This window comes from Halichoerus grypus, chromosome 10, assembly GCF_964656455.1.
Source record: "Halichoerus grypus chromosome 10, mHalGry1.hap1.1, whole genome shotgun sequence".
NCBI lineage: Eukaryota > Metazoa > Chordata > Mammalia > Carnivora > Phocidae > Halichoerus > Halichoerus grypus.
The window spans coordinates 25533341-25560924 of NC_135721.1; the positions used below are offsets into that span (position 1 = coordinate 25533341).

General features: G+C 36.7%; 1 protein-coding gene across 1 annotated transcript; it reads left to right on the forward strand.

The window, feature by feature from the left end:
- The first annotated feature begins 1105 nt into the window (after nucleotides 1-1105).
- On the forward strand, nucleotides 1106-27394 carry YIPF4 (Yip1 domain family member 4). Its single transcript, XM_036119125.2, has 6 exons — nucleotides 1106-1401; nucleotides 13877-14030; nucleotides 15285-15456; nucleotides 18194-18271; nucleotides 22735-22848; nucleotides 25867-27394. Exons 1-6 carry the CDS (start codon nucleotides 1323-1325, stop codon nucleotides 26002-26004), a joined length of 735 nt encoding a protein of 244 aa, XP_035975018.1. The 5' UTR covers nucleotides 1106-1322; the 3' UTR covers nucleotides 26005-27394.
- The last annotated feature ends 190 nt before the right edge of the window (nucleotides 27395-27584 follow it).

Sequence of the window (27584 nt, forward strand, 5' to 3'; positions counted from 1 at the left end):
ATGCAGGACTGGATCCCAGAACCCTGGGATCATGACCTGAGCCGAAGGCAGACCCTTAACCCACTGACCCAGCTAGGCGTCCCTAATGATCTCTTCTTTACCTATTCATGCATTCTTATCTGTAGCCATTTTCTCCCATGAGACTTAAGCTCCAAGAAAACTAATGACTTCGTTTCCCAAGTCCATTAAATGATCTCTAGAATGTTACCACCCAAGCTGACAGCCCCCCACACCTCTTTGCCCGGAATTTTTTACCCATCCTTTAGGTACCAAATTAATTGTTCCTCCTATGCAAAAAATTTCAATATTCCCTTTTACTCATTGATGGCCATGCCAGGCCTTCCCATTGGTCTACTGCTGATGCATCTCTCCAAGTCTGTCTCATGTTTTACCCTCAAACCCTCTCCCTCCAGATTGAAAGCCAGTCATGTAGCTTGGATATTAAATTTAAGTATATTTATTTAAACATTTAAAAACGTAGATGGGTCTGTAAACTTGGTTAAGTTTATCAACAGACGGCCTTGTAGTGAAAAGAACATTGGACTAGTAGTCAGAGTACCATCCTTCTCGGCCTTTTGGCTAAGATCAAGTGCAGAGTACCATCCTAATTCTGTTCCTTCCTTACCTTTTCTGATCTCAGTTGTCTCCCTCATAATGTGGCTAGACTACAGCTCCAGTTCTGGGTGGCAATTTACAACTTATCTGCTTTTTTATTATCCAATCCAACCCCATTCCTTTCACAGGTGACTCTCGGAGCCGCTATAGAATTTACTCAAAATCCCATTACAATTAGTCAATGACTGAAAGCAAAGCAATCTTGGTATCCTAGACCAGAGCTGACCTCTTGGAACATTCCTAGTTCTAAAATTCTGTAACTCATCCAGTTAACAAAAACGTTGGAAACAAGTAAAGAAAAGCCACAAGCGAAGAGCCGTAAAGTAAACAATAGCAGCCAAGAAGTCAGGAGAAGCCCAGAGGTTCCAAGAATTAGAAGTGAACTTCCCGTCCTTGGGTCAACTTCCGGAATCAACAACAGGGAGATCCAATCGGAACCTTTCTCCCGGGAGCCAATGGGAGAGCACATTACAAAGAGCCAATCCAAGGGCCGCTGTCACTGTTATGGTCCTGTCAGGGCGCCGGCGTCGTGGTGCTTGGGCGGTCGCCACCTAAAGGACTTCGGTGGGGCAGTCTCGGGGGCAGCTCGTCTCCGGCCTCGCTCCCAGCCTGCTCCTCCCGGCTCGCGGGCCTCACCGTAAGGCGCGCGTGCGGGCCGGTGCCGCGGCCGCCTTGGGGCCTAGGCCCAGCCGCAGAGGGGCCGCGAGATGCAGCCGCCGGGCCCGCCCCCGGCGTATTCCCCCACGAACGGAGACTTCACCTTTGTCTCTTCGGCAGACGCGGAAGGTGAGGCTGAGCCCCGGGAGGGCCCGTCCCCCCGATGGACGCGGGGTCCGACGCGGCGGGCTCTTGTGCTGAGGCGGTTGCGGCCGGGTGGGGACCGGCGGGAAGCTGACTGGGGACCGGAGCCCTCTGCGCCTGCCCGGCCTTCCGAGAGGGCCTGAGTGGCCGGCGGAGGGCTGTGGGGGGCGTCCCAAATTACTCGTTTGGCTTCCGGCTCGCCCCGCACCTCAAGTGGGCCCACGAAACAGTAAGATTTTACTTCTGCAGTGACTTGTTGTTACTCAAAAAAGGGGTGGTTAGATTGGCCAGGGTAGGTGTCAGAGAATGAAAACAAGGTAAGGGAGCTGTGTTCCTCTTTTATTTATCGATAGATAACTATGCTGGAATTAGATTCGGTACTGCGAATACACACTTTCCTCCGGGGGTTCGTGGGTTTTTTTGTTTTGTTTTGTTTTTATGGTCTCTGATTCTTGCGGACGTCCCAGTTTTCCTCCTGTTTTATAGTGTTTGACCTCAATATTCAGAGAAGTGGGCCCAAGTATGTTTGAAACTTCTTGTAATACAGATGGATTGTTCCCAAAGGCTTGTACTTATTTCCTCGTCCTGTTGTGAGGGAGCAGTTCTGCCGGAGAGAGTTTTCGTTTTCTCTATCACAGGAAAGTTTGTTTTCTTCCTTTTCTCTGTTCCTCACCAGACACTTTGTAACCCGAATCTTTCTCTGCTAGTCAGTTTCAAATTTTACTTTCATTAGACTATGTACACCGGAGTTACTGCCCGAAAATAAAAAAAAATAAATTATGCCGGGGGCTCCTGGGTGGCTCAGTCGTTAAGCGTCTGCCTTCGGCTCAGGTCATGATCCCAGGGTCCTGGGATCGAGCCCCGCATGGGCCCCCTGCTCAGCGGGAAGCCTGCTTCTCCCTCTCCCACTCCCCCTGCTTGTGTTCCTGCTCTCACTGTGTCTCTCTCTGTCAAATAAATAAATAAAATCTTTTTAAAAAATAAATTATGCCTAAAGCTGTAGAAATTTCAGTCTAGAGAAGAACAACCTAGCGTTTGCCCAGAAATCTGGTTTTAGAGTGCATCAGTTAGTATAGCTTGTTTTCCTTTTCTTTGTTTTGTTTTCCTTGTTTTGATTTCTGAGTGGCATTGTTTAAAAAAACCAATATTGCACTGTATGTTAACTACCTAAAATTTAAATTTAAAATAAGAAAAAAAAATAGTACAGTTTTGGTTATAATTTAAAATGGAAAATAAAATTTTTATTTATCATAGAGAACATAGCAGATACTTTTATTTTACTTTTTTTCTAAATTTTTTAAGAAGATTTCATTTATTTGAGAGAGAGCGAGCGCGCACAAGCAGGGGGAGAGGGAGAAGCAGACTTCCCACTGAGCCGGGAGCCCAGTGAGGGGCTGGATCCCAGGACCCTGGGATCATGACCTGGGCCAAAGGCAGGCGCTTAGCCCACTGAACCATTCAGGCTCCCCTGATATGTTTATTTTAAACTTAATATGAATATTTGGTGAACTATAGCAACCCAAAGTATTTCAGTTTGTTTAATCTAAACTTGGTAGCATAGTGTTTTGGGAGGAATATAAACTTTAATTTACCAGACTTTAAAAAAATTTGTCTTATCATTGTTCAAACTCATGTATCTATGTGTATATGTTTTTTATCCACCACCTCAATCCCCTCCCAAATAACCTTTCTTAAATACACCTTAGAAACCTAACAGAATGGTACAACAAGCTAACCCATTGATTCTGTATACTAAACCAAGAAACCTGGAATAAGTAAACCTAACCCAACAGACATAAGGTTTATTCAGACTTCTCCATTTAGCTTCTAAATGCACAAGCAAGGGAAGCTTCTAATACAGACTCCCTGTATATCCGAAGAGGTATAGACAAAGATAGATTATTTGTATAATAATATCCTCAAGTGTATGACATTGTACTTTTTAAATTGACAGAGTATTTTAAGTAAACGGCTTGTTTGGTCTTTATAAGAATTCTGCTGAGCGGGGCCCTGGGAGGCTCAGTCCTGGGATCAAACCCCGCATTGGGCTCCCTGCTCAGCGGGAAGCCTGCTTCTCCCTCTCCCACTCCCCCTGCCTGTGTTCCTACTCCCGCTGTCTCTCTCTCTGTCAAATAAATAAAATCTTTTTAAAATAATAAAAAAAAAGAATTCTGCTGAGCATCATTTTTCTTGTATTTTATAATGAAAATGAGGCTTAGAGAAGTTCATTAACCTCCACGTGAAGGATCTGAATTAAGAGCTAATCAGAATTATTGCCATGAAATTGTGATGATTCTTATATTTTTGCAAATTGAATAGTGTATCTGAAGTACAGTGTTAAGAGTCCTGGGTTTGCATCCTGGCTTTGCCAGTTACCATCTATGTGATATTGCCCAAATTACTTAGCCTCTTATCTTCAGTTTTCTCATATACAAAATGGGAATGAATACACAAGTGCTTAAATATCTTGTAAATGCAGAGTACTTAGTACTACATCTGGCAGAGTTAAGAGCTTGGTACAGGTTAGCATGCTGCTGCTCTCAGTTTTCACTATTAACTGGCTCCACGCTTAGGTTTTATGGTTCTCTACCATGAAAATTTGACTCTGCAACTCTAAGTCTTTTCTCTGGTTCCTAAGCATGTCATGTAAATTCTTTCCTCTCCCTTTTGCTGCTTTTACTCTAACCATGAGTGTTTTCAGTGTATATTTTCCTTCTAGAGTCTGTCCAGGTCTCACTTAATGATACCTATCTGTACTATTTGTACATACATATCCTTTGTTCTAAAATGTGCCTTGGTGTCTTGTCTCCACACCTGTGTGTATCCTGGTCCTCATGCTTAGAATGCCTTTCTCCTCCTCACCTGGAGTTGAGACTTAAGACTGAACTGGAGTGCTCCTTCCTTGGTGAAACCTTGCTTAACTGTCCCTTAGGAACAGAGAATTTCCTGATCTTTTCTATACCCCAGCACTTACACAGAACCCAGTATATAAACATCACAAAATAATTGTTGAAGGAATAAATGATTTCTGCTTTTCTCTTTTTTTTTTTTTTTTTAAGATTTTATTTATTTATTTGAGAGAGAGAGAATGAGAGAGAGCACGAGCGGGAAGAGGGTCAGAGGGAGAAGCAGACCCCCCGCTGAGCAGGGAGCCCGATGCGGGACTCGATCCCGGGACTCCAGGATCATGACCTGAGCTGAAGGCAGTCGCTTAACCAACTGAGCCACCCAGGCGCCCCGATTTCTGCTTTTATTTCTTATGACATTGATATTTGGGACTATAAAACAGCACATTTTGGATGGTATAACTAAAAAATTAACTGGATGTAGAGCCAGCAGACTTCAGTTAAAGTCCTGAGTCTTATAGTAGCTATGTGATATCAGGCAGGTTACACAGCTTCTATAATCTTCTGTTTTGTCACCTATAAAATGGAAAGCAGGGGCGCCTGACTGCCTTAGTTCATAGAGCATGCAACTCTTGATCTTGGGGTTGTGAGTTTGAGTTCCATGTTGGGTATAGAGATTACTTATTGAAAAAAGAATGTTAAAAGTGGGGTGCCTGGGTGGCTCAGCTGGTTGTGTCTGACTTTTGATTTTGGCCCGGATCGTGATCTCAGGGTCTTGGGATTGTTGGGCTGTGTGCTTGCACATGCTGTCACGCTTGCTGTCTCTCTAAAATAAATAAATAAATCTTAAAAAATTTTAAAAATGAAAAAAAAATTTTTTTAGAGATTTTCTTAATTTGACAGAGCACAAGCAAGGGAAGCGGCAGAGGGAGAGGGAAAAGCAGGCTCCCTGCTCAGCAGGGAGCCCGATGTGGGGCTTAATCCCAGTACCCTGAGATCATGACCTGAGGCGAAGGCAGACGCTCAACCAGCTGAGCCACCCAGGTGCCCCAAAAATGAAAAAAAAAATTTTAAATGAAAAGCGCACATAATATTATGAGGTATTTAAGATAATGTGTATAGGGGCACCTGGGTGGCTGGCTCAGTCTGTTAAGCATCTGCCTTTGGCTCAGGTCATGTGGAAGGAACCCCACATTGGGCTCTCCTGCTCAGCGGGAAGCCTGCTTCTCCCTCTCTCACTCCCCCTGTTTGTGTTCCCTCTCTGGCTGTCTCTCTGTCAAATGAATAAATAAAATCTTAAAAAAAAAAATGATAATGTATATAAAATCAAGTTCCATAAGTACAAGTTAAAAGAACATGAGCTATGTGTGACTAAGCCAATAAATGAATAAATAAATGAATAGTGAAATCCAGGCTGAATATTCAAGTCGATAGTGTAAAACTATATCCGAAAGCAGTAATGAAATGCATGTATGTAAATGCAAGAATGTAATGATATATATATGTAAAGTGTATAGAAGTCTTCAAGGATCCTTTGACTTTATTTTGTATCAGATAAGTAAGTAATTCTTTGCCTGGTTTATGTCCTGGGCACTTAGTAATAGAGAATCTGCCTTAATCATAATTTGCATTTTAACAAGATCCCGCTGTGATTCATATGCATATTAAAGCTTGAGAAGCACTGATTTAGAATGTTATAAACGATTAGAAGAGGAGGAAATTTTTTCTAGCTGTAAGATCAGGGACGGTTTAGTGGAGATATTTTGCCAAACTTTGAAGGATAGATAATGTTTTATATATAGGATGGACTAAGTACCTCCATGTACAAGGGTCTGCATATGAAGAAGCCCCTGACCCCAAGAAATGGTCTAATAAGAGAGATACATTTCATTGTACATAATAAATGATATAAAAAGTATGGTTCAAAGGAGGAAGTGGTTAACTGCAGGAAGGATGAAGGAAGTCTTTAGGGACAGACGAGATATATTTTGAAGGATAAGTATTAGTTTTCCAGTTGAAAAGGGGGAAGAACATTCACTTAAGAACTGTGCAAGTACAATACTGGTGGAGGCTGTCCCTGGGTTGTACAGTCACCACCACTGTCTAACCCTAGAACATTTCATCACTCCAAAAAAAGCAACCCTATACCTATTTTTAGTCATTCTTCATTGCCTCCCAGCCACTGGCAAGCACTAATTTTCTTTCTGTCTCTATAGGTTTGCCTGTTCTGGACATTTCATATACGTGGGGTAATATGTGACTTTTTGTGTCAGATGTCTTTTTCTCAGCGTAATGTTTTCAAGTTTCATCCGTGATGCAGCTTGGAATATTAACTATTCCTTTTTCTGTTTGGATATACATTACTATCAATTAGATTTTAAACTCCTTAAAGTATCTCACTTCTTTATATCACTCTCAGGGCATCAAAGAAATAACTAAATATTAACTGATAGATTAATTGATCAATATTGAAAAAAGGAAGGTACTAAAGTAAAAATGACTTAATGTTTGTGATATAGTTCCTCTTGCCTAGGGCCAGAAACTTGTCTGTAGTCTCTCTCTCACTTTCTAATATTTAGTTGGTCATCAAATTATTTCATACCACCTCCAGAATCTATATATATATATATATAAAATGAATCTATTCTTCCTTCTCTACTGACACTGCCTTGAGTCTATACCATTTCTCATCTATACTGTAGCCACCTGACCATACTCCCTGTTCAGATCTCTCCCCTCTTAAATCAGTCTTCCATCGTGCAGCTAAGATTGTTTCCAAAATACAAATCTAATTTTGTATATTTGCTTTATTAAAAGCCTTTAATGTCACTTATTGATTTAAGCTATATGGAGCTATTTGCCCTTCCATTCATTCATTAATTCAACCAGTACACATTTGTTGGTTTTGCCTACTATGGGCCAGGCACTGTTATAAGTATTGGGGAGATATGTTCAAAACAAAACTACAACAAAAACACTTAGTTCTTTCCATCATAGAACTTATAGACATTAACCAAATAATCACACAAATATGTTATTACAAATAGTGATAAATGCTCTGAAGGAAAAGTCCAGGGGACTATGAAAGGAATCTAATCTAGTCTGGGAGATCAAGGAAAATTTCCTTAAGCAAGTACGTATGAGAACTGAAGAATGGATGGCATTTAATTATCTGAAGTTGGAGAAAACAGCCTGGTATTCATAACAGGTAAAAGGGATCCTAGTTTCATTTGAAGAACTTGAGAGGCCTAGTGTGGCTAGAGCACAGATGGGAGGATGGTGCAGAAAATTGTTCTGGAGAAGTAGGTGGGGTGCATAGAGATTGTTGGACCTGAGCTGAAAAAGCCGTGGAAGGCCACTCAAGGATTTTAAACAGGAGAGTGAAGGAATTGCATTTTAGAAAGATTCTTCTAGCTACAATTCAGAGAATGGATTGGAAGGAGACAAGAATGATTAGGGAGAAAGCAGACTTATAGTCATGCAGGCACGAGATACAGTCTGCTCTAGCTTGTGCTGGGGGTAGAAATGGAGAAAAGTGGACAGGTTAAAAAATACTTAGAGGTGTAAGTGACAGAATTTAGTGGTGGATTGGATGGAGCAGGGAGCATGTGAATGAAGGAAATTGTCAAGGATAATCAAGCTTCCAGTTTATAATGCTGAATGAATAATGGTACCATTCACTGAAAGAAGAAACTGGAGGAAGACCTTAGTTATCAAGAATTCAGTTTTGGAATATTGAATTTTAGTTTTTTTTTTTTTTTAAGATTTTATTTATTTATTTGACAGAGAGAGCAGGAGAGCACAAGCAGTGGGCGTGGCAGAGGGAAAGGGAGAAGCAGGCCCCCCTGCTGAGCAGGGAGCCTGATGCAGGGCTCGATCCCAGGACCCTGGGATTATGACCCAAGCCGAAGGCAGTCGCTTAACTGACTGAGCCACCCAGGTGCCCGAATTTTAGGTGCCTTTGACATAGTTAAAAGGAAATGTTAAGCTGACAATTGATTATATAAGTCTATAGAAGTGGACTGGGCTCAACATACTGCTTTTTGAGCTCAGCCTTCTTCAGTCTTCTTCCCTGTTATGGTCTGAAGTTTGGGTCCCCTCCGAAATTCATTATGTTGAAATCCTAATGCCCAGTGTGATGGTGTTAGGAGGTGGGGAGCTTTGGGGAGGTACTTAGGTTATAAGGGTGGAGCCCTCATAAACGGGAATAATGTTCTTGTAAAAAAGACTCTTCAGAGTTTCCTATCCTCTACTCCTGTGTTAGGGTACAAGGAAAAATCTGTAAGCCAGAAGAGGGCTCTTCCTGACCCTGCTGGCACCCTGATCTTAGACTTCTAGCCTCTAGAACTGTGAGAAATGAATTTCTATTGTTATAAGGCACCCTGTCCATGGTCTTTTGTTATAGCAGCCTGAACAGACTAAGACACTCCTATATAGAAATGATAGTATCTACAACTCATAGTACATTATTGTAATCAGTAAGTTGTAGACATAATAATCCAATAATTATTATCAGTGCTCTTTTAAGTAAATGATAATTTTCTGTTAAGGTGGCCAAACATTTAGCCTACTCTTGGTATGAATTTCTCCCTCCCCAGAAAGGATATTATCTCTAATACAGGTTAGTAGTGTAGACAAAGGAACTGTTAGGTTGTTGTTTTTTTATAAAAATTTCCTACTTGATTCTTAAAAAAATTATATCCATGTAGGGGCGCCTGTGTGGCTCAGTCAGTTAAGTATCCAACTCTTGATCTCAGCTCAGGTCTTGATCTCAGGGTTGTGAGTTCAAGCCCTGTGCTGGACTCTGCACTGGGCATAGAGCCTACTTTAAAAAAATATGTATGTCCATGTAGATATTATCACAAATATCTTCTATACAGTAGGCTAATGAAGTATGATATGTGTTGTATAATGGGTGCAAGAGTAGCTTTTCTTCCCTGTTTGAAAGTTGAAAATGACTTTTTAGGCAGCTTCTTGGGGAGAGGAAAGGTAGTTAAGCAAGGTTTACCATTTTAAAAAATTAAACTATTTTCATAAATTTTAAATCCATAAGGCATTATGTAAATCTATAAAAGTGATAAAATTGCACAGAATTGTATACACATACACACACAAATAAGTGCATGTAAAACTGGTAAAATCTCAATAAGGTCTGCAAACTCTATCAATGTTAGTGTCCTGGTTTTGGTGGTTATATAACGTGGTACCATTGGAGGAAGCTGGGTGAAGGGTACATGTAACCTTTCTGTACTATTTTTGCAACTTCCTGTGAATCTATAATTATTTCAAAATAAAAAGTTCAGTTAAAAGATTCATAAGACAAACAAGAAATTTCTGTTAAATAACATTTATGCCAAGATGAGATTTAATTTTTCCTAAGATAGGCTCAAGAGATTTAATTGACTTTTTTTAAGTTTATTTTTTTTCGAGTCTTTTCTACATCCAGCGTGGGGCTAGAACTCATGACCCTGAGATCAGGAGTCACATGTTCTCCAACTGAGCCAGCTGGGCACCCTGATTTAATTGATTTTAATTGATATATATAATATAAAAAATTACTGACAATATTGAATAGTAAAGGTACTAAAACAATAAATCAAAATAGTACGAATAAAAATATAACCTAAGACACAATTTTATATGAGGCTTTAAAATTTTTTCTTATGGGGTGAATAATAAAAATTATTATTCATGGGTGGCTCAGTTGGTTAAGCGTCTGCCTTCGGCTTGGGTCATGATCCCAGGGTTTTGGGTCTGCTTCTCCTTCTCCCTCTGCCCCTCCCTCTCCCCCTCCCCCTGCTCATGTTCTCACTCACTCACTCTCAGATAAATAAAATCTTAAAAAAATTTTTTCTTACGGAATAACATCAAACTCCAATGTAAGCCTAGCAATTATAAGATCATTATTCCATTGGCTTCTTGATCTCTTTTCATTGTCCTATGTAAACATTAAAATGTTTTTATCTCTAAAATGGAACAATAGAATTTATCCTTTCAGTGTGAGACATGTGCTTGTTTTGTTTTGCTGCACAAATACTCAGTTCTGTTTTAGATTAAGCACACATGGATTTCATTTTCACATGAAATGAGAATTTTTATCCTTGCCCTTGTTGCTCATTAAATAAGAAAAAGCTTCTTCACATATATAAGAAGTTAACAAGTATCAACAAAATGTTAATTGTTTATTGCAGGACACTTCTTTCTCAGAAAACTAGAACTAGGAGCAGATCAGTAAATCTCATCCTGAGTATAGTATCCTATAGCACTGACCGAGTTCTTCCTCATCTTTCCAAGTGAAGTTCTCAGGCTGAGAGGATTCACAGAAAAGATCCCTCATCTAGTAATACATTTGAGTTTAAAGGAAGAGAAAGTTACTATTAAATCTTACCCTGCAGTTTTTCCAGGTGGCTTCAGTAAAACCTGAAACTTACTGATATTCTTCCTTACTCTGAGGCAAACAAGTGGAAACATTTTTAAGATTTCCTTTTGCAGTAGATCTTTTCAAAGATTATTTTCTTTTAAATCCACTTATAGGGACGCCTGGGTAGTTCAGTTGGTTAAGTGTCGCCTTCAGCTCAGGTCCTGATCCCAGCGTCCTGGGATCAAGCTCTGCATCGGGTCCCTGCTCAGCAGCAAGTCCTGCTTCTCCCTCTCCCTCTGCCTGCCACTCCCCCTGCTTGTGCTCTCTCTCTCTCTGTGAAATAAATAAAATAAAAATCTAAAAAAAAAATCCACTTATATTGTGGCACCTGGGTGGCTCAGTTGGTTAAGTGTCTGCCTTCAGCTCAGGTCATGATCTCAGGGTCTTGGGATCGAGCCTCACATTGGGCTCTCTGCTCAACAGCAAGTCAGCTTCTCCCTCTGCCTCTGTGATACCTCTCGCTTTCGTTCTCTCAAATAAATAAAATCTTTTAAAAAAACCAAATATATATTAAAAAAAAATAAGTCCACTTATATTTATTATCTTTACATTGTTTTTACTTAGCAAATGACAAGAATATAAATAGGGGCGCCTAGGTGGCTAAGTCGTTAAGCATCTGCCTTTGGCTCAGGTCATGATCCCGGGGCCCTGGGATCGAGCCCCAATTCGGGCTCTCTGCTTAGCAGGAAGCCTGCTTCTCCCTCTCCCACTCCCCCTGCTTGTGTTGCATCTCTCGCTATGTAGCTGTCAAATAAATAAATAAAATCTTAAAAAAAAAGAATATTATAAATAGTATAGCAAGAAAGAATTAATTTAAAATTAATGTTTTATAATACCTATCCTAGGGTTGACAACCAAGCTAGCTGGTTCGTAACTCTGGTTTAACATAGACACCTGTGCCCCTGGAGTAGTTTGGAATCTTGTTTTCTGACATTCTTGTGAACATGTTAAGCTAACTACCAGTTTTTTTACTTTTCTGTTGCTTTTTCATACCCACACCTAATTATATCTTGGGGACACTAAGGGATGTGTCAAACTGCTGCTATTGGCGTTCCTGCATATGTCCATGATATTTTCCTACTTTATAGTAAATGGAATGAAAAAAACTACAAAATCAAACTAAAGGTGCCTTTCTGAGGTTCTGGCATCCATGCTATGACAAACTGCGAAACATATAATTCTTTATCACAGCATTCTTGGCACTATAATTTATATATCCTTTTTTGGTTTAGATTAAGGACTGTTAAGTGCAGTCCTTTCTAGAGGCCAGGAAACAGGTGTTAAGGTCCTTTCCTGCCTCATAATTCTAAAGCCTTTACTGTTATTGCCATGCTAACGACTTCCTGATCTAAATTTTCCTCTTGTCAAATCAAGAAAAGCACTCTTTGTACCTATTGGAAATGGAATTTTAGTTACATTTCACCTCTTTTATTTATTTTTCAACTTAGATTAAAACAAGCAGAAAGTCATTTCAGAGAATAGTCCCAAGATTCTATGATAGCATTTACAGGGACTATTTTTAAACTAAATAGGGAAGGACAGCGAATTCAAAAGTACTTGCATTTTATTTCTAGGTGAGTCAACTCCCTTATAAAAACTTTTTAGAACCATATACTGTTAAACCTGGAAAGAATTTTGAATAGGAAACTGAAGACAGAAGACATTAATGATTTGCAGTATTAGTAGGTAAACTAGGACTTATCCTCAGAATGCAGACTTTTTTTTAAAGACTTTATTTATTTATTTGACAGAGAGACACAGCAAGAGAAGGAACATAAATAGGGGGAGTGGGAGAGGGAGAAGCGGGCTTCCCGCGGAGCAGGGAGCCTGATGTGGGGCTCTGTCCCAGGACCCTGGGATCACGATCCGAGCTGAGGGCAGACGCTTAACCGACTGAGCCACCCAAGCGTCCCAGAATGCAAACTTTATTACCATTAATTGCAAGAGTTGTCACAACCAGAATAAGATGTGACTCATAATTGAGCCACTCATTAATTGAAGTTTAAGCCAAAATTTTAATAGCAATTCTCAAAAACTAACCTAGAATTTAGAGTAATGTGCAAATTAAGTTCTTCTTTATATTGTGTATGATCTCCAGGGAAGGAGAGTCTGTGTTAAAGAGTGTTCTGGTTTGTCCTTGCCAAGATTATTTTCTAAATTACCACTCCAGTCATGTGGCTTCTAGTTAACAGCAGTGATGGTTGTTTAATAGTGCATACTGTCTGGTCCTACAGATTTTTTTTTTTCTTAATTCCTGTATGACCTCAGTTCTTTACTATTCCCATTTTTTTTCAACCAGAAAATGTGGCATTTGTACTATTTTTTATTATTATGTTAATCACCATACATTACATCATTAGTTTTTGATGTAGTGTTCCATGATTCATTGTTTACGTGTAACACCCAGTGCTCCATGCAGAACGTGCCCTATCTGTAACCTTTGAGGCACTGTTGAGACTGTGAATGGAATTTATTTTGTAATGTGGATAACTGAATCTCTTTACTTCTTTTTAGAGCTGCCCTAAAAACAAAACAAAACAAAAACCGCAGAACACCTTTATTTTTGTCCAAACTAAAGGTGAATGATGTAATTATATAAAGAAAAGAGCTGAAATAGCAGGGAACTCTTACTAGTCAAATTTATCCAGAACCAAGCATTAGTATACAAAGCACTTAGCATAGGTATTTAGTGATTTAAATGAAAGAATGTGTAAATAAATACATGAAAATGTAGGGAAAAATCATCTGCAGTTTTTCTTTAGCAAATTCTATCTAATGGCTTATATATATACACATATAATGCCTTTAGAAAGAGTTTGTACAGTCACTTTGTTCTGAAGCACATAGTGTACGTAATAATGAAGGGAATCCAAAGTGATATCATGTAATATATTTTATATATATCTTCCATATAAAGTTGCTTTTGTAAGTCTAGATTGTTTTACCAGTCTAGCTAATTATCTGAAATCTTTTCAATGTCTTCACTTCCCTCATCTTTCATTTTCTTGTTGTAAAATAAAAGATGTCTTTTAGATGTTTATCAGCTATAAAATATGAGGATTGTATGCAATAGCAGATATTCATAGTTAGAGATCTTCAAATGATAATTATTTTACTTGAATATTATGCTCATGTTGGTTAAGATCCACACATTTTTATCTTAATTTATAGTTTTGTCCTCTCTTCTCCTAAGATCTCAGTGGTTCAATAGCATCCCCAGATGTCAAATTAAACCTTGGTGGAGATTTTATTAAAGAATCTACAGCTACTACATTTCTGAGACAAAGAGGATATGGCTGGCTTTTGGAAGTTGAAGATGATGATCCTGAAGATAACAAGCCACTCTTGTATGTAAAAATAGTAATATATATTTTTAGTTTTTTAGAACTAGTCTATGATATGATTATATTCTTTCATGTTATTTAAAGACAAGTATGGCAGATCTTAACCTTTTTGGTTAAACTTCTAGGTATTTTTCAATTTTACTAGTAATTAGAAAAATTAAAATAATGAGAGAATATTTTTAGCCTTTTGAATGGCAAAAATTGAAAGAATCATAATTCTGTTTACCTCTCTCATTTGCACTTGCTCAGACACACACACACACGCACACGCACACACGTTCCAGACTGTTAGGGCTTACTTGGGCCTATAACTATCTCAAGTAAACATTCAGTCTAAGTGAAAAAGCAGAGTGCTTGTTGTAGAAATTAAGTTTAAGGCAAATTAAAACTTCCAAAAAGATTAGCACTCCAAAATCTCTCCCATATAGAAATTCTAGAGCTACTGCTGGCGGGACTATAGGGAGTCTTTCATTTTCTTCATAGTACTTGAAATTTTTTGAGTGATCATCATTTGGGAAAAAAAAGTAAAGAATTTAACAACTTGGGAAAGAACCTATAGCTCTGTAAAATCAAGACATTATCAGGTTAATCTCTGTGGTAATTATTGGTAGATTAAGGGCTAAAATGTTGTTTCTTAATATACCATATTTCATCAAATTTAAAACAGTGAATTATAAGATGCAGTTATTTTATGTTTATCAATAAGGAGGAAACAGTATGTAAGGCAGCATAAAGCTAAGACATCAAAGGGCTGTCTCCTTCGTGTAAGGATAAATGAGAAATAACCCACCATACAAAAAGAGACAGCAAGGATGTTTGCTTGTCTCAATTTGCCAGTGGGTGGGGTGTTGGAAGAAAAATTGGAGAATGGAAACCCCATACCAGTTCTCCTATAGGATTGCAGTCTGAATTATCAGTATGGTCAAGAAGGGCTCAAGCAGAGGACTTTATTTAAAGTTGTCCCAAAGTAGTAGTGCCTCCAGGAGACTGGAAAATGGAAAGGCAGATATTGGAAGCAGTTGACTTCACTTCAGGCTGACAAGATAAGACACCAGCAGTTGTGACAAGCATCCTGATTTTAGAGAGGTTAAAATGTTGAAAATACCATGGAATCAGTGAAATACTGTACTTCAAATGCAATGCTTTGTTGACCAATGGAGATGGCACGGTCATATTTAAACTTTTCTTAAATTTTATTGCAGCTGTTTCAGTATTCAGAAATGTATGCTTTTTAAGAATTTTTATTTTATATTATAGGGAGGAATTGGATATCGATCTAAAGGATATTTACTACAAAATCCGGTGTGTTTTGATGCCAATGCCATCACTTGGTTTTAATAGACAAGTGGTGAGGGACAATCCTGACTTTTGGGGTCCTCTGGCTGTTGTTCTTTTCTTTTCCATGATATCATTATATGGACAGTTTAGGGTAAGTATATGTTACTTTACACAAATTTGAAATATTTTAAGAGTTTTAAAATTAAAAAGAGCCAAACATTAACTGTAATGCTACATATGTTTAAGAAATGCTTTACTTTTACCCATTATTTCTAACTTGTTCATCTCTAGAACTTTTTTTTTTTTGAAGATTTTATTTATTTATTTGACAGAGAGAGACACACAGAGAGAGGGAACACAAGCAGGGGGAGTGGGGGAGGGAGAAGCAGGCTTCCCGTGGAGCAGGGAGCCCGATGCGGGGCTCGATCCCAGGATCCTGGGATCATGACCTGAGCCAAAGGCAGTCACTTAATGACTGAGCCACCCAGGTGCCCCTGGAGCTCTTTTTAATTAAATAAGTGGGGAGTACTTTAATGCTTTCCAAACTTTTACATCATCATTCACATAGAAAGTATTTATAACGGTATTGCAACTGGAGTAAACAGAGTAAACAGGGACTACTCTCGGCTGAGTGGAAGTGACCAGTGACTAGAAGTGACTAAAAGGGCTGCCCTTGCCCTTTATGATTTCCCTAAAGGGATGAAGAGTTTGAAACACAATACTCATAACATGTTCTTACCTTTTATTCATTTTTAAAATAAATATTTTAGGGGCTCCTCGCTGGCTCGGTCAGTGGAGCACGTGACTCTTGGTTATGGCATTGTGAGTTCGAGCCCCACGTTGGGCCTAGAGCTTACTTTAAAAAATAATAGTAAATAAATATTTTAATAAATAATGACAAGGATTCCATCAGAATTTGTTTTTATGTAATACTTTGTTCTTCTCTCAGGGGCTTTATCTTTATTATCAAAACACAACATACACACATTACTCCTCAATCCCTAGTTTAGGGAAGTAAAAAATAACTATCACTGAATGATTTGGAAATGAATTCATTTCTTGCTGCTTCTGTAACAAATTTCCACAAGTTTTGTGACTTGAAACAGTGAAAATTTATTCTTTTACAGTTATGAAAGTCAGAAACTCAAAATGAGCTTGAAGGAGCTAAGATCAAAATGTCAGCAGGGCTGGTTCCTCTGTAGGCTCCAGCACAGATTCTATTGATCGCCTCTACCCACTTCTAGAGGCTGTCAGCATTCCATGGTTTCTGGCGGCATTACTATGACCTCTGTTACCATGGTCACATTACCTTCTTCTCCACTGTAGTCAGAACTCCCTCTGCTTCCTTTTTTTAAGGACCGTTGTGATTACATTTAGTGCTCATTTGGATAATCCAGAATAAACTCCCAATAGCAAGATCCTTAAGGTAATATAACACTAGTCTTATTAATATTTACCTTAGATCAGTAGTTTATATCAGGTATTCTCTTGTAAATATGAGATGAATTGAAGTTAAATGGGGATTCTGGTCTACTACTCACCACTAATCCTTCATCTAGAGCATCTCTAACTTTATCTATTTTGTATAATCTTTGATTTGAACAAAGGGTTGTAAGGCTAAAAACAGATTACTACCTCCATAGAACGTCGCTCAGTTTGGTTTTACTTGATGTTTTCTATGACTAGATTGGGATCATGAATTTTTGGCAATGATACTATTTTGTGTCCACCTCAGTATACTATCAAGGAGTATGTGATATTGATATATCTTTTACTGGTGCTGAGGTGGTATCTTCCCAATTCCTCCACTATAAAGTTGCTATTTTTCCCTTTTTAATTAATAAATAAATATCTTATGGAGATACTTTATGCAGACATTGTGTTTCTCATCAAACTTTAGCTCACTGTTGGTGGATCTCGAGTTCAATAGTTATTACTATAATGTTTACTGAATGGTGGTTTTCTGTTTTCCTTATTCCTTCCACATGTATTGATTGGTATTCTCTATGGAACAGCTATCCATTCTTTGCCATTGCTTAATTATTGTTTTATTTATTTATGTCAGTATGGAATCATGAATATTTATTTTACTTTCTGGATTATAACCCAGTGCTGTCATCATTTATTTTCTTGCTGAGATTATTCCAGCTTTAGCCACTGGGAACTCCATCAGGTTAGCTTCTGTGTCCTTTCGACATCTTCCCATTAGTTTTTTGAGCATTTCCTTTCCTTCTAACTCCACAGTGTTCTGGGCTCATCTTTTATCTTCCCTGCCCCAACCCTGGAATCAATTATTTATCAAAAGAATCCTAGTTCCTTTTATCAGCGAATGATATTTAGAAACTAGGATCTGGGCAATAAGTATGCTTATTTTGCTATTGGGGCTTTATTATTTCTAGGCCCTCCAAGCAGACAAAACTTGGAAACAGAGGCATATATCATTATCACACTAAGTCTTAGGAGTTAAAATTGTCTGAAACATCTCCCATATTCTATCACTTAGATACATATGTAATTAATGTAAATTTTAAAGACCTCGGAAGAAGACCTATACCTTCTTTCAGGGATGAATTTTCCTTTCATGATGTTGTAAACCAGAGGTTTGGAAGTAAATACTTTGTTCTTTTTTTACAGTAATATTTGATCATAGATCTTGAAATACTGAGATTTCCTTAGGAATTGATCATTCCTAAATTCTCATTTTGGATGTAAAATTGTATTAACACATTGCATTCTTACTAGGTTTTGGAAAGATACTGGGAACTCAAACTATAACCTGAAATTGGATATACCAAACTATCTTATATTAGCAGAGAATTGACTTCAGGGAAATTATCAGCTTATTTGGTACAAAGATATTAACTGCATGAATTTTTTTTTCCCTTAAGGTGGTCTCATGGATTATAACCATTTGGATATTTGGTTCCCTAACAATTTTCTTACTGGCCAGAGTTCTTGGTGGAGAAGTAAGTAGTTAATTGTGAAAATAGCCTTTGTTTCTTATCATAAACTTTATTTTTGGTATTGTAGATATTATCAATAGCTATATTCATCATAACTGTTTCTTGTCCCAGAATTGCTTTTAAGTTATACTACTTCCCCTAAGATGATAACATACTAGTATTGTGCATACTCAATAAACATTACAAGGAAGGAAGAAGAAAGAAAAGATCCCATACCACTCATAAGTAATTTAAAGGTTTTTAGGGAAGCATATAATTTATTTTCTAGTATAGCAGTTTTCAAACTTTTGATCTCAGATCCCCAAGGAGATTTCTTTGTGTGGGTGTTATTTATCAATACATAATCATATTTGAAATTAAAATAAAAATTTTAAATATATATTTATTCATTTAAAGATAAAACCAAATATATTTTAACATAAGTAATACTTTTTTTTTTAAGATTTATTTACTTATTTATTTGAGAGAGAGAGTGTGATGGGGAGGGGCAGAGGGAGAGGGAAATCTAGAATCTTAAGCAGGCTCTGCACTCAGTGCAGAGATCAAGCCAATACGAGCTTGATCTGACAACCTGAGCCAAAACCAAGAGTCGGACGCTTAACTGACTGTGCCACCAGGTGCCCTGTAAATAATACATTTTAAAGAAAACAACTTTTTCAAAACAAAGTGGTGAGAGTGGCATTGTTTTACATTTTTGCAAGTAGCTTTAATGTCTGGCTTAGTGGAAGCTGGTTTCTAATATCTGCTTTCTGCATTCACTCTGTTATGATACATTGTTTTGGTTAAAGTATATGAGAAAAAGGCAGCCTTAAGCCTATGTAATTGGAAAAGGAAGAGTTTTTTTTTTAAGATTTTATTTATTTATTTGAGAGAGAGAGCGCACGCACACAAGCAGGGGGAGGAGTAGAGGAAGAAGCAGACTCCCCGCTGAGCCCATCTGGTCTCAATTCCAGCACCCTGTGATCATGACCTGAGCCAAAAGTAGACGCTTAATTGACAGAGCCACCCAGGTGCCCGGGAGGAAGAGTATTTTAATAGTTTTTTAAGACGATTGTGGATATTCTTCTCTGAAACTACACCTACATTCAACAAGTAATAGTTTCTTAAAGGTTTGTTGTAGTAAGGAATCTCAAACAATATTAATGAACTTTTCACACTCTGTTTCATTAAAATTTACTTTGGGTGGATCTTTTTACCCATGCATGGTCATTTGGAAAACACTAGTTCATTGAGTTTTGTGTAAATCTTTCAAATGTTGATACGTCTTACTGTACAGTATCAGAAAATCTCATTCATTAATATCACCACCCATCTTTAAGTAGATCAGACTAAAGTTTATTTATTTACTTTTTTTAAAGATTTTATTTTAAAATCTTAAAAAAAAGAACATGCTTACAGATACCCAACTCTGAATAACCATAGTTTGTCTTTCATTTGTTCTTTCAAGTAAAAATGGTGTTCCATGGTAAACACATCTAATTAAACTCTTCACTCAAACAGTTTTATAAGTGCTTTTCCTTGGGATAACCATTGAACCAGAATACAACAGAAATGCTTTCTATAGGAACGCCTGAGTGGCTCAGTCAGTTGAGCGTCTGCCTTTGGCTCAGGTCATGATCCCGGGGTCCTGGAATCAAGTCCCGTGTCAGGCTCCTTGCTGAGGAGCTTCTCTCTCTGCCTACTGCTCCCCCTGCTTGTGCTCTCTCTCTGACAAATAAATAAAATCATAAAAAAAAAAATGTTTTCTATGTACTTCACATTTGTTGTACAGAATATTAAAAAGACATACTCAAAAGTTGAGATTTAATAAAGTTAATCATTTTAACTGTTTCATTAAGGACATTCTTAAGTGAAACTAGCTTTTTTTCTTCTTTTTCTGTGATTGTGTAGTAGTGAAGAGTACAGAAACTACTAGTATAGTTTGTGCTACCTTGAAAAGTAAAGTAGTACATTTTACCCACTGTTGTTTTTCCCTGTTAGTACCAATATGAACCCAACGAGAAAAGGCAAATAATGTTTTATTATTTTTATAGAAAATAGTTTTGACCTTCCACTCTTCTGGAAGAGTCTCTGGGACGCTCGGTGGCCATGAACCACACCTTCAGAACAGCTGCCCCATTAAAAAAGACTTTGTGAATTACTGTAAATTGTGAATTACTCTAAACCTAGGAATTCTAGTGGGTTTTTTTTTTTTTTTCCCCTAGCAGTTTATTCTGTGAAGAGAGTAGAGCAGAGGGCTGCCAGGCAGAGTTACCTTGTGGGTGCTGACTCTGTGAACATTGATTGCTAAATGCAGAGACTTTGAACCCTTTTCTCATATTTGGTAGAAAGATCTGCCAAGTCTGTTACTTAGCTCTCGTTCATCTGCTTTCCAACTTCCAAAATTATGTGTTGTTGTCCCATCTTCTGTTCTTCTGTTTAAGCCTCTTTTTAAAAGAAAATTATGTCATTTATTAATATAATAAAACACATAATTTTATTTTGTGATATAGAATATATAATTATACACCAGGAAAAATGCAAAGAATGGTATGAAAATACCATCATTCATAAAGTGTCGCAACTGAAAATTACTATAAAAGATGAGGAGATAGCTTTCATCAAACTATTTTCTCCAAAGCAATGCAGTTACCTTATACAGAGTAACACTTTGATTCTTATAAATGGCTTTTCTTTCATTATACTCATTCTCTTTATTTCATGTGTCTGATTTATTAGAGTTTAGGATCAGACTTTTGTTCCTGGTCCTTTTGATGGTGTTATTTTTTTTCCATTTTATTCATGATTTCATACATACTTTGGGGCTTACATTATCATGAATAGTCTAAGGTATATGAGCAATGAGAATGAACGCGATCTGCATTATCTATATTCTGAGAGTGCTCAGGGGTTTCATCCATAGCCCAGTGAGCCTTTAGTTATCACTTCTTGTGGTGAGTGCTGAGGTGTGCCTTCAGGTTTATACATTTTTAATGTATCCGTTAGGAACCAGTTCTCCTTTATACAGTGACCAACCTATATGGCCTCTATGAATTTTTCTGTTACTTGTTTCTCCCAGGTGTATACAATGTTTTCAAATCCCATGATTATTTTATGGTTTTGTTTCCATTGTTTATGCCTCTTTAAAAAAAAAAAAGTTTTGGGGGGTGCCTGACTGGTGCAGTTTCTTGAGCGTCCAACTCTTGATTTCGCTCCAATTGAGACCAAGCCCCACATCAGTCTCCCTGCTCAGCATGGACCCCCCCCACCCCCGCAAACAAACAAACAAACAAACAAATAAATAAATAAAGAGGGTTTTTCCCCCCTTCCCTTTTAGTATAGTTTCAGGAGGGAATGATATTAGATAATGTGTTCAGTCCATCATCTTAACCTAAAAACTGTTGAATAAATTTAGAATAACATTTATCTATGAAACTTTTTCACTCTGCATATATCTGCATATAAAAATTTAAAATAATTCTAATGGAGACATAAAATTACATTTGTTCACATATTGTTTGTTATATCTTTGACACAACCCTGTGTAATATTTATATGAAAATAGGTATCGCTAAATGTCTTGGTAATTTAGGACTGTTGATATAAGAGTTAAGAGACTTAGATCTTAGGGGCGCCTGGGTGGCTCAGTCAGTTAAGCGTCTGACTTTGGCTCAGGTCTTGATCTCAGGATCCTGGCAGGCTCCACACTCAGCAGGGAGTCTGCTTCTCCTTCTCCCCCTCCCTCTGTCCTTCTCCCCCCAACACCCTCCACCCGCCTCCCCCTAATTGTGCATGTGCACATGCTCTCTCCCTCTCTTTCTCAAATAAATAAAATCTTTTAAAAAAAGGAGAGAGATCTAGATCTTAATTTGAACTCTTTCTCCTACCAGTTTTGCTTTCCTGAACAAAGTCTCTCTAAAATTCAGTTTCTTCATAATGGAAGGCAGTAATACCTACTTCATAGGATTGTTGCTGCATTTGATCTGTCTTGATCTGTCACAGGGCTTGGCACACGGTAGTCACTAAATATTTTTTCCTTCAGTCTCTCCTGCCTGCCCTCCCTTCCCTTTTAGTCTGCATTTGTCACACATAGCTTCTTTAGACCTTGAATTTTTTGTTTGAATAAGATGGTTGTGGTCCCTTTAAATAATCCTTCTACAACTTTAAGGGAAGTAGTAAGAGAATATACTGTAGGTATAGTGAAGGTAACTGAATATATATATAGGTCTCAAAAGGGAGAGAGGGCTGGAAATGTAGATTTTGGGTATCATCCGAAAGTTGATGATAATTGAAACTATGGTGGGTTGATGAGACTGTCCAGGAACAAAGCAGATAACATGATAATTTGAAATATAAAGCATAGGATACTTGATGATTTCTTCTTGTCATATTTATGTAAGTACAACCAAGAATATGTGATGTTCAGTAGTGATTAAAATAATTATCTTGATATCTGTGATATTTATTTAAAACTTTAAAATTCACAGGTTGCATATGGCCAAGTTCTTGGAGTTATAGGATATTCACTACTTCCTCTCATTGTAATAGCCCCTATACTTTTGGTGGTTGGATCATTTGAAGTGGTATCTACACTTATAAAAGTAAGTAGTGTATATTATAAAAAGTAATTAACTGTTTTCCAGGAACAAAAGTATACTGGTTATCTGCCTAAGAAGATTGTAATCTGTAACAATCAAACATTTTTAAGGGTTTTGGAATAGTGATCTCACTCACTGATTTTACCAATTGTATATCTTTTATTTTCCCATTTTGATTGCCAAAAATTATAATGTATGTATAGGGGTGAGTAAAGAACAAAGAGCAAATAAGGCTACAGGATACTACACTCAGATAATTTTTTTAATGATGAATTTTTCTTCTCTGTGTTTATAATACAACTTCATGTGACTTAGATTTTGTGGAAGATATTTATTTAAAATTTTACTGGACATTTATTTAATAACTTACTCCTATTTGAATAATAACTGCCTTATCAAATATGATAGACATGGTTGTAATAAATTGGCTTTTCTGTATTGTAGAGATCAGGATTTCTTTATGCTGTGTTAAATTTAATACATTAACATATAGACCCATATTAAATATTTAATGATAATATTAAGTATTAATAAGTAGTAAAATAACTTAAATTTTGGTATTTATTAGTTTTGAACAACTCTCAGAAATAAATGACTGCTTTAGCGTATGTATGTATATTATACAATGAATGTAATTTTTTTATGAAAAATTATAGAACTTCTTAAGGCTACCACTTTCAGAACTGCCATTATGTAGCCTTCACATTAAAGTATTTGTTTTTAAGTAGAGCCACTTAATTTTTTATGACATATGGTTTTATTCAAAGTTGATTACTAATTTAAATATAAAAGAAATGATTCCTTTTAGAATTGAGTAACTACAGGCTAATACTGACATATAAGCACTGGGTATTAAAAAGTGTGGATTTTGGAACCATTCAGTTCTAAATTCAAATTCTGGTTCTTCCAATTACCTACTGCCTCCCTTGGGGGATATCTTCTCTTACCCTCCTCTGCAAACTGGGAGTCTTGACAACTAATTTTTAGGGTCTGTTATCTGGATGGTAAAGGATATATGCTTGGTACAGAGTAGGCACTCAAGCGGTAGCTGTTGTCATTAAAAATGTTATGAAAGGATATTTTGAGAACATCTTTGTATGTTAGAACTGCATGAACATTCTAGAGACGAAGTAGAATATCATTCTTTTCTCTCCATTCTAATCTTAATTTTTTTTTTTTGATTGGCATTATTAGCACTTAGCTTACAAGTCTTGCAGTGCAGAAGCTAGCCCCATTGCTGGCATTTAATTATCTAGCTTTAGTGAACATACCATTTTACTGAATCATTTGGGATCCTTCCTGTTCATGTGTTGTTTTAACTTGGATTAAAGTCTGTTTGAATACTTCTGAGACTACTCCCAAAATTGATAAAACTGTGTGTCCTCTGGTCACTTAATAATTGAGTTCAGCTAAAAGTTGGTCTTTAATATTCTTTATGCAACTTATGAACGTATTATTACAAAGTAGCAAAGTCTTTTATATCGTTAAAAATTTAGGATATGATTGTTTTAAACTTCAGATTTTTCTTTGCCAAAATTTTTTCCTAGTTGTTTAATCTTCTTTTTATAGTGAGCTATTGTATGTTTGTTTCAGTCCAAGATTTTTTGAGAAATATGTTGCAAAACTCTTGTCATTTAAATCTAGCATTAGAATACAGATTAATCTACCAGCACTATTTTTTAACATTAAATCTCTATAACTCTTACTAATCTTTAACCATTTATTTATAACAAAAAATGTTTGACATACAAAGGCAATTTGATCATCATCTTATATATATATTTCCCTATACTTTCCTGAAAGTTTAAAATATTTTATAGTTTTTTTGTTTTAATTTAAAAAACACAATAGAAAATTGGACCATCTCAAATACATTTTCAGTCTGCCAATATTTATTTTTGACCTCTCTACCAGTGGTTCTCAAGGGCAGTTTTGCCTCCCAAGGATATTTGGCCATGTCTGGAGACATTTTTGGGTGTCACAAATGAGTTAGGAGTGGAATCTTACTAGTAGTATGTGGTGGGTAGAGGCCAGGGATACTACCACAAATCCTACAATGCACAGGACAGCTTCCAACAACAATTATCCAGCCCCAAAATGTCAGTAGGGCGAGGCTGAGAAATCCTGCCCTGTGCCATGTCTTTTTCTATCATAGTTTCCCTGATTTCTACCCTTGAAGTTCTTCCTTTCATTTTAGTCTATAAAACGCCTTAGTGACTACTTTAATAAGTACTATATAAATTTCTGGTGGAAATAATTTAAGATTAGGTATGTGTATAATCAGAAAACCATGGTACATTTTATTTAAACTCTTGACCAAAATGTTATTTTTTTCCTCCTTTTTATTTAACTCTATACTTTTACCTATTCCTGGGAAAATGCTGTTATACTTAATAAACATTGTGTAAAATTTTCACTTAGTCTGTTTTCCTACTTCTTAGAAGAAGAAACAGGAAAAGGTTAACTTTGTAATAATCAGTTCATTTTTCTTTCAGCAACCAAATTTCTTGAAGCAGTTGGCCAAAAGCTGCCTTATCTTAAATCACCAGGGACACTGTTAAAAAGACTGATATTAAGACCCTTCCCTTAGTGATTTTGATTCAGCAGAGCTAGAGTGAATCCCAGGATTCTTTTTTTTTTTTTTAAGATTTTATTTTTAAGTGATCTCCACACCCAATGTGGGGCTCGAACTCACAACCCTGAGATCAAGAGTCTCATGCTCCACCAAGTGAGCCAGCCAGGCACCCCTTAGGATGCTCTTTTTAATAGGCACCCCAAGTGATTCCTATGATGAAACAAGTTTGATAACAAAAGATTTCATTTGCATAAGATAAGGAACATAGCAAGGACAAACATTCTTAATAATTTTAAACATTCTCAGTAAGTTTTACTATTTATCACAGTTGGTTGTCAGGGTTGTTTTAAGAAAATACCGTAAATGTGACTTTACTCTCTGATGCCCAAAATGTTAATTGAATTGCTAATATACTGCCTTTTGTCTTTTTTGTTTGTTTTTTAAAGCTGTTTGGTGTGTTTTGGGCTGCCTACAGTGCTGCTTCATTGTTAGTGGGTGAAGAATTCAAGACCAAAAAGCCTCTCCTGATTTATCCAATCTTTTTACTATACATTTATTTTTTGTCCTTATATACTGGGGTGTGATCTAAGTCATATATGAGTAGAAAAAGACAGTGTTACATTTGTGTGTAGTCTGGGAATTCTTGCTGAGGTGATTGCAGAAAACCTGTTGCTGATAAAATTTTACATGTTCTACATGTAAAGGCAGGTTTGAGGTCTTTTTAAAACCATATTTTTTGTATTTAATTAAGCATTTGCAGTTATCTGGATTTTTTTTTTTTTGGTCAGAATTCCAAATTCTGTTTGATTCTTCATATTCCAGTGAATAAAGTATAAAAGCATTGTGTTTTTAAGATTGTGTCAATATTCACCTAAAAACTTGTGCCAAAAGCATCTGGAACGGTAATTATATTTCATTCAAAGGGTAAATATGGCAGCATCCTGATAATCTAAAAGTGCAATTTTTTTTCTTTAAAAGGTTTTCTCCTGCATCACAGATCCTGTAGATACATATTTATATTTATACATATATATTTATGAAATAATTCTTATTATTCACAAAATATATTTCTGAATAGCCTAAAAGTTAAGATATTTTAAATCTCATGCTTAACCATTCTTTAATTTGGCCATTAATTTTTTTATTTATCAATTCAAATTTGTTTTTTTAAATTGTGTATAATTTAAAAAGTCTCATACGTGCTTCAGTATGTCCTTATTAAGAAGTCCAACTAAAACTAATTTTAACAGTTACTGATGTAGGTTTGCTTGGGTGTGCTCTGAAAAATCTTTTTTGAATGCCTAAATATCTGATTTCAGTTTCTGTTTATCTTTCTGACCAAAGGAACAGAGGTATAGTGGATATGGCATTATTATCATTGTTAATATGTAGAAAAAATAGTAATATTTATAGCATCAGTAAATATTTTTAAGTGGTACTCCTAAGTCATAAAAGTTGCCGAAAAGAGACCTTTAAAATCTTGTGGTCCTGAACAATGTTAAATGAAGTAGAAAAAAATAAAATGCTTCCCAGCTGTGTGTTTTGTTTTATAACACCTTGTCCTGTATTACTAACAAGTATCAGGTACTCTTTAACAAATGTACATTATTTGCTAAGCCCTAAGAAATTTTAACTAGTAAAATTTTTGTTGCAAATTATTTCATAGACTCTAGGTGTACTTTAGTTAATATTACTTTGTAAAGTAGATAAAATATTTTATTTATGTCCATAAAATAGCAAATGCTTGATAACTATTAGCAAATTATTATATTATCCTTTCTGGTCTCAGCTGGAAGAGTTAACTGCTATCCTCAGTGTGCTAACATGGCCATGGCCATCTCTTAGTATGTATTCCTTTAGCAACCAGTGTGTCAGGAAATATCCAGCAATTCTGAAGCAAGTCTTCAAATTAGCAAAGTACCAAGCCCATCTCCTCCTTTCACCCCTCTCTCCCGCCAAAAAAAAAAAACAAAACTTATTTTAAGCTGCAGGAAAAGTATGAAGCTATCTTTGAGGCAGAATAATGTGAAAATTACATATACTGATTTTTTTAAATAAGCTTAGGGCAACAGAAGCACCGGAGGGATAGAATTTTGAGAACCTAAAATAATATGAAATTGTGAAGAAGGATCAGTAACTACAGAAGCAGCAACTGTAAAATAAA